This window comes from Amborella trichopoda, chromosome 9 (genome assembly GCF_054954075.1).
Source record: "Amborella trichopoda isolate Santa Cruz 75 chromosome 9, AtrichopodaSantaCruz75HAP2 v2.0, whole genome shotgun sequence".
Taxonomy (NCBI): Eukaryota; Viridiplantae; Streptophyta; class Magnoliopsida; order Amborellales; family Amborellaceae; genus Amborella; species Amborella trichopoda.
This window is the reverse complement of record NC_142344.1, coordinates 4,210,792-4,222,537: the sequence shown is the minus strand read 5'-3', so window position 1 is coordinate 4,222,537 and position 11,746 is coordinate 4,210,792. Positions and strand designations below refer to the sequence as shown.

General features: G+C 33.1%; 1 protein-coding gene across 1 annotated transcript; it reads left to right on the top strand.

Moving 5' to 3' along the window:
• The first annotated feature begins 1,637 nt into the window (after nt 1–1,637).
• LOC18445376 (Nucleotide-diphospho-sugar transferase family protein) lies at nt 1,638–9,247 on the top strand. The gene is made up of 5 exons (XM_011629272.3): nt 1,638–2,038; nt 3,357–3,722; nt 3,812–4,293; nt 5,930–6,059; nt 8,882–9,247. Exons 1-4 carry the CDS (start codon nt 1,757–1,759, stop codon nt 5,949–5,951), a joined length of 1,152 nt encoding a protein of 383 aa, XP_011627574.2. The 5' UTR covers nt 1,638–1,756; the 3' UTR covers nt 5,952–6,059; nt 8,882–9,247.
• The last annotated feature ends 2,499 nt before the right edge of the window (nt 9,248–11,746 follow it).

The following is an 11,746-nucleotide window of genomic DNA, read 5'->3' as shown; positions in this document are numbered from 1 at the left end:
TCGAAGCGATTCAATTGGCCTAACCAGTAAATCGGTCAGTTTGACAAGTAAGTCTTATGCAATAAAAAAAATTGTTAAAAAAAAATTACAAAAATATAAAAAAATCCAATAAAATAGTTTTATTTATTTTAAAAAATCTATTGGTATTTTTACAGATATGAGAGGGTGAGAAACATCGACTCACCATATTTAAGCTCAATCCATTTACTAAAAAGAAGATAAAACCAAAGCACAATATTCGTTATGAAAAAGTGGGACCTAAGTGTAAAATATAAAATATATGATAGTATTTTTAAAATTTGAAAATAAAAAAGATTTTTTGTTAATTAGAACATTATATTATACACATAGGTAAAATTGAATAGCTTATAAATTAGAGGGAAAATATCTTATTAAGGGCAAGTTTGATATGTATGAAAATATTTTTGTGAAAGTATTTTGACATGAAAGAACTCTAATAATTTATTAGATGTGGAAATTTTTTTATATTAATTAACTGTCATTTGATATGAAAAAATGAAATACTCTCATAAAAATATTTTCACGTATACCAATTCCTTAAGTAGATGATTACATTGGTTAGCCTCCCCCATTTTAGGGGCCTTAACTGTTTCACGGCAAACCTCGTAGGTCTATCTTCTGGGCTCTGGTGAAGGAGCACATAGAATTTTTTTTTTAAAAAAAGAGAAATATAGAGAGAACACTTTTTTTTTAACATGATTAGTTCGGGTTGTATATCTCATGAGTCCCTAAATCTAATTTTCACAAACTGGAAACAAATTTTTTTTTAAATTGCGAGGCAATCTACAAATTTTGGATCATGCAAATCCTCAAGGCTTAGGCGTAACTCTATTTTTTTCTCTTATTAAAAAAATTATTTTCTTGGGATATTTTTTTAAATTGGTGTTCACAATCTTTCTTTAATTTTCTAAGACGATTGTGTATCCTAAATTTAGAAAAATTTTAAGAGACCATTTATCTTTTATAAAAAAAAATCACAATCATTTCTACTCATTAGACGTCAAAGTGGATGGTTTGGAGTAAGCTAGGAAGGCCGAAATTGTTTTTTTTTTTACCTTTATATCTACTTAAAATCACCCATTTTAAATTTTAAAAACAAAAATGATTATAACTTCAATGTACCGAAGATAAATGATCTCTTTGAAATCAATCCCTTCTTATGTTGTGCCACACACATTATATTTGTCCATTATCAACTCACAATCACATTCACTCTTTCAGGAACTAAGAACCAAAATAGGCGCAAAAACAAGCAACAAAAGCCAAATTAAGTTAACCAAGCCGAAAAGATTAACTTTATAAACCTGAAACGTTACCCCCACCAAACCTCCAAATGACAAAAAGAACTAAAAAATAAAAATACGCCTCACTTTCTTGATAGAGTTTTTTTTTTTTAATGTTTTTTAATCAAAGTACACATTGGAGATCCTCTATTTAATATTTTATCTATATCTTCTGATTTAATTTCAAATACCCAACAAATACAGATGATTTAGATATACTTAAAAAATCGTGATCCCCACCTTCTAGAAGGACCGAAATTGTCTTCACAAAAATGCAAGGGTGATGCCGTCATTTTAATTTTATTTATTTATTTATTTTTTCATTCCAAAAAATGGGTCCCTATCTTCGTATCCAAATATTTTCGGAGGCGTTACTGCCGCCTATTTATCCGTGACGTGATCGCGCCGTCTATAAAACCCTAGCCGGGTGGGCCCAAACCTTTCTTCCTCCTATGAAGAGAGCACTTTCCCGGTCAAATTACCGGGCTCATTCTCACTTCACGATGAAAAATCCGGGCGAAATAGTGCCGGACTCGCACACTTTCCGTCGATACGTGGCCCATCTACTCTTCATCTTAGCCATTGTTTTCCCCTGCGTCATACTCTTTCGTATTGTTCATCCGTTAGATGCCCTGCCTCGGCTCGCTGGAAACTCTTCTGAAAATTTCGAGGGCTCACTGGAGAATCAACGGATTGCGGTGATTCAGGAGAGCGATGATTCGACTGCTTTATGGGTATTTTTCTATTTTCTTTTTTTTTTGAGGTTTTTTATTTACTGATAGGTGCTTTAGGGTTTTGGTTTGTGAAATCTTTTGGATTTATAATGTGCTGCATTGTCAGGGTTTTCGATTTATTCATTGGAATTATGTGTTTTTGATGGTGTTTTTTTTTTTTTTGGTGAACTTGGGGAATTTCTTATTTTATTTGCCGAGAAAAGTTATGGTAATGATGTGACGTTTTGACTGGGAGAATATTTTGAGGGAATTTAATATTTGGTTTTACAGCTTTTTCTGTAATGTGATTTTATGTTGGTATGGATATTTACTGGTTTGTATTTTGTTTTTTGTCTCAAACATAATTTTTCGTGAGCTGTTCCTCAATTATTATTGCTGAATTTATAAAAGAATTTTACCATTTCTTGGAATTTTTTTAATAAATTATTGATTTCTTGAATTCACTTCTCTAGTGGGTTGAGTTCGAATTCAGAGAAAGAGAAAGAGCTAATAATAAATTATCACTTTCTTCAATTCACTTGTTTAGTGAATTGAGTTTGAATTTGAGAGAGCTAACAATTTATTAGCTTTGCATGCAAAAACAAACTGATTGTGTTGTCTATACTCTATAATATATTGAATGTATACACCCAAAAAATATAGGGTGCGTTTTGTATAGAGCCTAGGCTCTAAACGATCAAATTAGAGCCTACCTTCAAATAGTGTAAGAAGTGTTGTTTCAACACTGGAAATCTTTGTGATAGCCTTAAAATATACTTTCATCGTTACTTATAAAGTTTAAATCTTCAAAAATTGTGTAGATCGACATATCTATGAAAATCTTGAAAATTGACGGTTCAAAAATGCATTACAAAATACACTATTTCCAAAGCTTGAAATCCATTTTTTTCTCATGTCCATGCATCTTGATGTTGAGATGATCAATTTGAGAATATTTGGGCATCAAAACAATCTCTTCTAGTGAAAGTTTCGAGGTAGGCTCTAATGTGAATGTTTAGAGCCTCGTCTCTATATAAACTTTTTCCAAAAATATATAGTTTACTAGACTGATGAAACAGTTCCCCTTGCTGAAGGAGCAAAATTGTAGTTGAATACGCAACAATTTGTGCAAAATCTTAGTTTGAATATGCTATATTTTGCCCACTAAAGTTCTTGTTAACTCAAGGTTAGTTTTATTGAGTTAATTTTATATCCAAAAAAACTTATGACAATTTTTTATGGTTTAGTTTATATTTTGATGAAATTTCTTATAATTTGCATTTTGGAAGTGTTTGGTTTGATTATTTTGTGGGTGGTGACTTGTATGCCCCTTATGCAGGAAACTGAGGATAATAAGTTGGATGCTGTTTTGAAGAAAGCTGCAATGGTGAATAAAACAGTTATATTAACCACTTTGAATGAAGCATGGGCAGCCCCAAATTCAGTTATCGACCTGTTTCTTGAAAGCTTTCGATGGGGTGAACGAATAAGACAACTTTTAGACCATTTAGTGATTGTTTGTTTGGACCAAAAGGCATTTGCTAGATGCTCATCTATACATAACCACTGTTATGCTCTGAGCACTGAAGGTGTTGATTTTTCCGGCGAAAAGTACTTCATGACTCCTGACTATCTGAAAATGATGTGGAGGAGAATAGATTTTCTAAGAACTGTGCTCGAAATGGGTTATAACTTCATTTTTACGGTAATATTCGTTGATAGTTCTTCATTTTTATGCATTTGATTATGAAATAATTAAATAAGTTCTAATAGTTTGTTTGATATTCTTTGCAGGATGCTGATATCATGTGGTTTCGAAATCCTTTTCCTTATTTTTACCAGGACACAGATTTTCAGATAGCATGTGATCACTTTTTGGGCAATCCTAGTGATTTAGCCAACAGACCCAATGGGGGGTTTAATTATGTTGTTTCCAATAATCGAACCATAGAATTTTACAAGTTTTGGTACTCATCAAGACAGAGGTATCCAGGATTCCATGACCAAGATGTGCTTAATGTTATTAAATATGATCCAGCAATCGAAGTAATCGGTCTAAAAATTAGATTCCTAAGTACTGCTTACTTTGGTGGGTTTTGTGAACCAAGCAAGGATTTAAATGTCGTTTGTACGATGCATGCAAATTGTTGCTATGGTCTAGGTAACAAACTTCATGATTTAAGAATTATTCTTGAAGACTGGAGAAAATTTATGGCGTTGCCCATAGAGGAGAAAAGATTACGGCAGTTATCTTGGAGGGCTCCACAAAATTGCAGGTATATAAGGAGTTTGGTAATTTTTCTCTCTCTTTTATAAAATATTATTGAAAGCATTTAGTCTTTTAAAATTTTATTTATTCATATTTAGCCATTGAAACACATCACTAATGATTGGTGAATGTTGCATTGTTTTTCTGATGCATTGAACTTCAGTTATATCCTTGATATGGTTTGAGCATCCAATTGATTCTATGCTTAAGTATTTGAATAAGCACCTTACCTATTTATTGAGGCACATTCATAAAGAAATGAACCGAGGTTGCATGCCATTATAATTTTAATAAGGAAAAGTATTTTGTAAAGTCACATCTTTATCCAGCTGCCCCTCAAATCTTGTAAAATGCAGTCTTGACACCAAAAAAATTGCAAGGCTATCATCCCCACCTCAACATTCATGGGGAAGGATTTCAAGCCCTAAAAATGATCTACCACCCTTTTTGAACTATCTATTTCAAGTGTTCACAGTTTCACTAGATCTGCACCATAGTTCGTTCTTCAAATGCTACAATCAAGAGTGGAAATTGATTTGTAGCTATCACAAGTTTCTCTGCCGAGTCTAGTTTTCCCTGCGGGGCTTTTATCTTTGGCCTTCCCAAATTTTGTAAAGCCACGGCCTTAGCAAAACTTCATCCTATTAGTAATTCGCTTAAAAAATAAAGAAGTCTGAACTGTAACATCATTAGTGGTTAGGTCATACTTTGTCAATGGATGACTCATCTTACGTGTTTTCTTTTTTTTTTGAGAATGGTGGCTGATCTTGCATGTTGAAGTTTCTAATATCCTCTGTTACTATAAATATTCACGGGTAGTCCATTTTTGAATCCTTTTTTCTTTTTTCGTCCCCTTCAAATTGAGGCTTGTAAACATTGGTTTTCTGTGTTACTTTGTAACTGTTAAGGATTTGGGAGCATCATAGGCTATATTCTAGCATAAATGATGGGACAATATATTTATGAGTAGAAATATTATGATGGATTATAATTTAAGTTTTGTTGATGTGGTACATTCCACACGTGTTAGTGATTTCATTGAGAAGCTGCCTTAATATATGAAGCTAGGATGTGGTTTTCACGTTGGACTATCACACATTTTTTATTTTAGAAATGCATGTAATTAGACTTAACTTTCGGTGCAAGCAGGCATAATTTAGATGTAAAATTGGGTGGCTGAGGATATGTCATCAATTGGGCGCAAGTCCAAAGTAAAATTTGTCGAATGCTGTGACAGTTACATATGTTGGATTTCACATCCAATGGCTAGGAGTCATTGGGACCTCCTTGCACCAACAGTGAATGATCTTATAGTATACAATCCCTTATTATTTTAGGTTATTCCTTGTTGTTTGCATGGTTGTGACCTACTTTAATGATGTCTTATTAGCCTCCCTACTTAAAAGGTGAAAGCTACACATCCAGTTGCAGTTCTGTTAGAGGCAGATAAAATAATGTGAAAATCTGAACATCATCTATATCTTTCATATTTGTGCTCATAAAATCTATGCCTTTGTTCTTTTGCTTTTCATCTTAGCTCTCTTGACTCTCTGGCAAACCTATGAAGATTGAGTTATATCACTGGCCATAGTGTAGATTCACTGATACATTTAGCTAATACTATTTCATTTCACTTGTTGCAGTATTTCATCTGCTCGTCATTAAGGTTTTCTCCTGTACGAGCTGTCTAGGAGAGCATAAGTTGTGGGCATTTAACTTGTACAGATGTGCTTTTCATAAGCCAAAAGTTCGTAATTTTAAGGGCTCAAGGAGGTAAAGATTTTGTTTTTCCCCAAAGGATGTTTCAGAATAGCTCATTTAAAATTTCAGAATAGCTCATTCAAAATGCACAGATCTAATGATTGTTTGTCTAAATAGAAATGGCCATAGTTTGAAATAGGCTATTGTTGTACTTGCTCAAGTTCTTACGGCTTCCTGTGTTACTGTATTCACTGAAATATGATCTTCTATAGGTACGGATATCGGAATCCTTTATTAGACCTTGATAAGTTGTCTTAGTGTGCTCTCTATCTATTTGGTCAGAAGGTTGGTCAGCATCCAACTTATCAGGCATGACCCCCTTTTCAATTAGTTATTTGACAAACTTCATGCCTTGAATATGTGAAAAATCACAAAAGCTCACTTGTTTTGGTGATGTTTGGCTCCTTTGTGTGACATCTTTTATTGCGTAGAAATGCCAAATGGGCATTTGGAGTGCGAAACGGACATTAATAGTCCCATAAAAAATTGGATCTTAAGGTGTTAATGTGTTGGTTTTTTTAATTTTATATGTTCGGCCTTAGGTTTCAGGTTCAGGCCTCATCGGTTTTACTTATGGGTATTTAATAACTTAATATATTTATATATCTATTTCTTATTTTATTATTAGAAATTTTTTGATTCTCTAAATAACAGCTATACAGATCTCATTTCTGATTTTAAGGGTTTTGTATCAGATGTCTTAGAAGCATGTCTGCAACAGACACCTCTTTCAATGCCTAGGTGACATATGTGACAACTCTTACTCCCTGTGTCTAGGGACTTGGCTGAGTCAACTAGGACTTGGCAACTTGCTGAGCCGAGTAGTAGTGTACAAATTTGGTAAAGAAAGAAATAAAATAAATCCACCACCACCACCATCACCATCACCATCACCATCACCACCACGATCACCACCACCACCACCATCATCATCATCATTCGAGCCTTATCCCAACTATTTGGGGTCAGCTACATGAATTTTGTTCTGCCATTCCGCTCTATCAAAGCCATACCCTCAGTCAGATCATAAGTAACCATATCTCTTCTCACTACTTCCACCCATGTATTTTGGGCATGGGCATTCCCATTGCCCTTATAGGGCTCTCTACTTGAACCAAATTGGCCCTCCTAGCCATGGTTTTCTAGGTTGATATTGTACATGGCCAGCTCCCTAAGTCTACTTTCCTTCATTTTTGTCACCTATTGGAGCTACCCTTAAGTTCTTTTGGATGTATTCATTCTGAATCCAATCATTTCTTGTCTTGCCACTCATCTACCTTAATATCCTCATCTCAGCTACACTCATTTTGTGGATATGTTGTTTCTGCCTACATTCTGTCCCATAAAGCGTGGTTGGTCTTACAACCGTTCTATAGAATTTCTCTTTAAGTTTTATTGGTATGCGATGGTCACATAAGACTCGGGAAGTACATGTCCATTTTGTCTACCCAACTTTAATTCTATGCAAGATTTCTTCCTCAAACTCTCTGTTCTCATATAGATTATCAACCGAGGATATAGAAAATAATTTCTTTCAAGTTCTTCTTGGCTATCAATTTTAACTATTTCCTCTTTTGTACTCCTATAACCATTGAACTTGCATTCCATATATTCTATCTTTGTCGGGCTAATTTTAGAACCTTTAGATTTTAGAGCATTCCTCCAAAGTTTTAACTTTGTATTGGCACCATCTCTAGTCTCATCAATCAAAAGACTAGTTAACTTGACCATAAACGTTGCCCCCTAATGTAGGCTACTATGACTGAAAACTTCCTTGTTTCTCTAGTAGTTGTCCTCGCACTAGTTGGTGCTCTTTTGTGCATATCTATCACCATGTTAATATATCCTCTAGAGACCCCTTTCTTTTCCAACACCCACCAAATTGAAATAAATCTATAAAAATGTACCTCTTTAGCAAGTCAATGTATAAATATGTTCCTGTTTCCTATATAAATTTAATGATTTTGATGATGATGATTTATGAATTGTTTTTATCATTTGCTCTATTTTTATAGTTGGGCCGTTTGAAATTTTCTGAATTATTTCCAGCTATTAAATTTCTTGTTCATCTTTTATTTTTATTTTTAATTATTTTTGAATTTTAGTGCTCGTCTTTGAACATCTTAAGTTTAATAATTTTAATTCTTAAAACGTGACGGTTAAAGGGTGCAGTTTGCATACGGATGCATCTGTAGGTGTAGAGGTAAGGTGCACCTTCAAATTTTATCATGGTATGTAATTTTGATGTAAAATGTTCTTAGGATTATCTCAAAATCTATTTTTATATCTAATTATAAAATTTTAAATTTCAAAATGTTAACATCAAGTAGATCTATAAACATATGAAAATCTTGAAAATGGACGGTGTAGATAATATGTTGTAAAATGCACTATTTCTGAGACTTAAAATCTTTTTATTTTTCATAGTCATACATCTCTATGTCGAGATGATCAATCAAAGGGTTTTTCAACATGAAAACTACCTTTTCTAATGGATTTTGAGGGGCATCCGTAGATCTACATTATAAGGTAGCATCCTTGTATAAACTTTTTCATAGTGTTAAAAAGGCTCCCTCTTATGTCAAAATTCTCCAGCTTAATATTCTAAAGGTCCACTTAAAAAGTTCGGTTGGCAATGATCGCAACTCAACGTCCTTTACTGAACTAACTCCAACCCCACCTATCCAGAAAAACAAAAGAAAAAAGAGAGTTCTGCTAAAATTTTAATCAGTGAGATGATTGTGATACCTTGCTAAGAAGTAGCATAATTGTGATGCTTTTCTTATAGAATAGAGTTTTATTGACATTACGACCTTTTAATTTTGGTATTTCAGGGTCGCATGGGCTAAAATGTGAAGCTGTCCATCTAGATGTCAGTATGGAATCCATCAAACAACAATATTTCAGTACTGTAAAGCCTGACCAAAGAACCAGGCTTCACCAACTCATGTGCCCCACTTATGCACCACTGTAAAGAAAATATCGTGGTTTTAGGTAGACACATTTTTGTCGATGCTGGCAATTTCTTGACATATTTTGATCTTTTCTTTGTTTCGAAAGCAAAGCTGTTCAAAATTTTATTCAGTTGATATGGAATGTGCTGAAAGCTATTCCTCTTCTCCTGTAAATAGTTTGATCATTTTGACTCAGCATTTTGGGTTCTCTCTTGTGAAATGGAATGTTCTGAACGCTATTGCTCACGATCGGACTTTGCAATCCCATATTTATTTTGTTTTTTATATCAAAACTCTGGAATATGGAACTAGTTGGAGTTCAACATGAACTTAAGTTGCTGCTACAAATGCTTGAAACCCTTTCACAAAACCGCTGAACATGGCAGTTCTAAACGGACGATTCTACATGACGGACATGAAGTTGTGGGAAGCACCTGTGTCAAGAATGCTATTGTTCAGCACGTATTCCAAGATCTTTCATGATAATACGTGCAGCAGTGGAGGCAGGTGTGGTCTTTACCATTTTTTTTTTTGTCGGCACTTAAGCGAAAGAAGAAATTTGTGATCATCTTGTTGTCGGCATTGGCAATTGAATGATTTAGCATCAAATTATCATTAAGTATATCTTTCATGATCGCATTATCGAAGAGTATTTACCTTCTTTAATATAAGGAGGTCCCATCACCCCTAGTTATTAGCTTTAGAATTTGGCCGATATGCCGCAACGTTTGAAAATTTTCTTTTTAGATTTTGAACCCCTTGTGTGACATTGTATCAAAAGTAAATAGATTTATTTTATATTTTTAATTATTTAAATAGTTATTACTATCTCACACTCTCTTTTAAGTGAGTGAAAAACCAAAATGACATCTAGAGAGAGAACGAGAGAGAGAGTCGACTTATCAAGCGATTGAAGATCAAGTGATGGTTTGATTGGGCTGCAGCGTTATCAAATAACTTCGCTAGTCATTAGAAATCACAATTCAAGCATGGGAATATCTTTACATTGATCTTCTAACATTATAGCATTATAGTTGGGAAAAAAAAAGAAGGATTTCAAGCTCTAAAAAAAATGAATATGGTAACAAATTATCTAGATCAACTATTTCTCCCTACAAAATGTTCACCAATCCATCATATTTGTGCTATTTTTTGAGTTTATTGTTGGTGTGGGAAATTGATTTTAGAGCCATTATGAAAATTTCCGTTGTTAAAAATACTTTCCGGATGAAAATTTGAGGCAGCTTTTATTTTATTTTTATGAAGCCTAGGCCTTGTAAAAACTTCATCTTTAATACGAAATTGTCTTTCCCCCAACCAATTTGACTTCATCCTTACTACGAAATTGTCTTTCCCCCCAACCGATTTAGTTTGAATTGCGAATCAAGATTTCAAAACTATCAATAAAAGAATAATAAGTTTCATATATCTACGAAATTGTATTTCCCCCGACCAATTTAGTTTGAATTGTGAATCAAGATTTCAAAACTATCAATAAAAGAATAATAAGTTTCACATATCAACATGCACCTTTCAGTAGGTCTTCTTGAGACAATAAATTTAAATAATTAGAAGCTATTTTAACGGGTTATATTTTACCTAAACCTAGAAATTACATCTAGACTTTGCTATATGATTACGAAAGACTAGAGATTCACCAGAAAATGTTTAACTCTATATTTCTGGAAGCATTTTTCCATCTAATTGAAGTCTGATATATGAATCTTGGTAAATTTTAGTAAATTTTACCTTGGCTGTCTACCTAACTTTTTAGTTAGACATGGACGGGGTTAAAAGAAAAATTAAAGTGATCACCCTTCTTAAACCTCAAATATATGTAAATAATTTATTCAAATTTTGATTTATGTAATGTAATAAAGATTTGATTTACAAAAAATAGATTAATCGGAATTATCCAAGTCCACATTGTCCACTACCTGCCTTGTTTTAGCTCGAGAAATAAATAAAGGAAAGTTGTTTAGCTCGAGAAATAAATAAAGGAAAGTTGTTTCAGTCTGGCTGAACAGCATTTCTACAATATGTGGTCCCAAGGTATAAAGATGATGCAAATTGGTGGTCCATCTAAAAACAAATGAAACTAATGGTCCAAATGTTTTTTTAATAAAATTCTTATTTTTAATTTTTAATTTTTTCATACTTATGTTCTCAATGTTAGAGATTACGTATTCTTAAAAATTAAGTCTAAAAATCCATCTACAAAGTAAGCGGTGACTCATTTCTACATGGAGTCACAAAAACAGTCTCGAGAAATGTGGTTTCAATACTGGAAATCTTTGTGATAGCCTTAAAATATAAGAGGTGACTCTAAGCAATCAAGTTAGAGCATACCTTTAAATAGTGTTGAGAAATGTGGTTTCAATACTGGAAATCTTTGTGATAGCCTTAACATATATTTTCATCTTTATAAAGTTTACAGCTTCAAAATAGTTTTGTGATAGCCTTAAAATATATTTTCATCTTTATTTATAAAGTTTACAACTTCAAAAATAGTGTAGATTGATAGATCTATGAAAACTTGAAAATCTTGAAAATTGACGGTCCAAAAATGCATTGCAAAATATACTATTTTCAAAGTTGAAATTATTTTTTTCTCATGTCCATGCATCTTGATGTCCAGATGATCAATTTGAAGTCTAGTGAAATTTTTGTGATAGGCTCCAATTTGATTGTTTAGAGCCTCGGCTCTATATAAACTTTTCCCAAATAGGAAAAGTTTATATATAG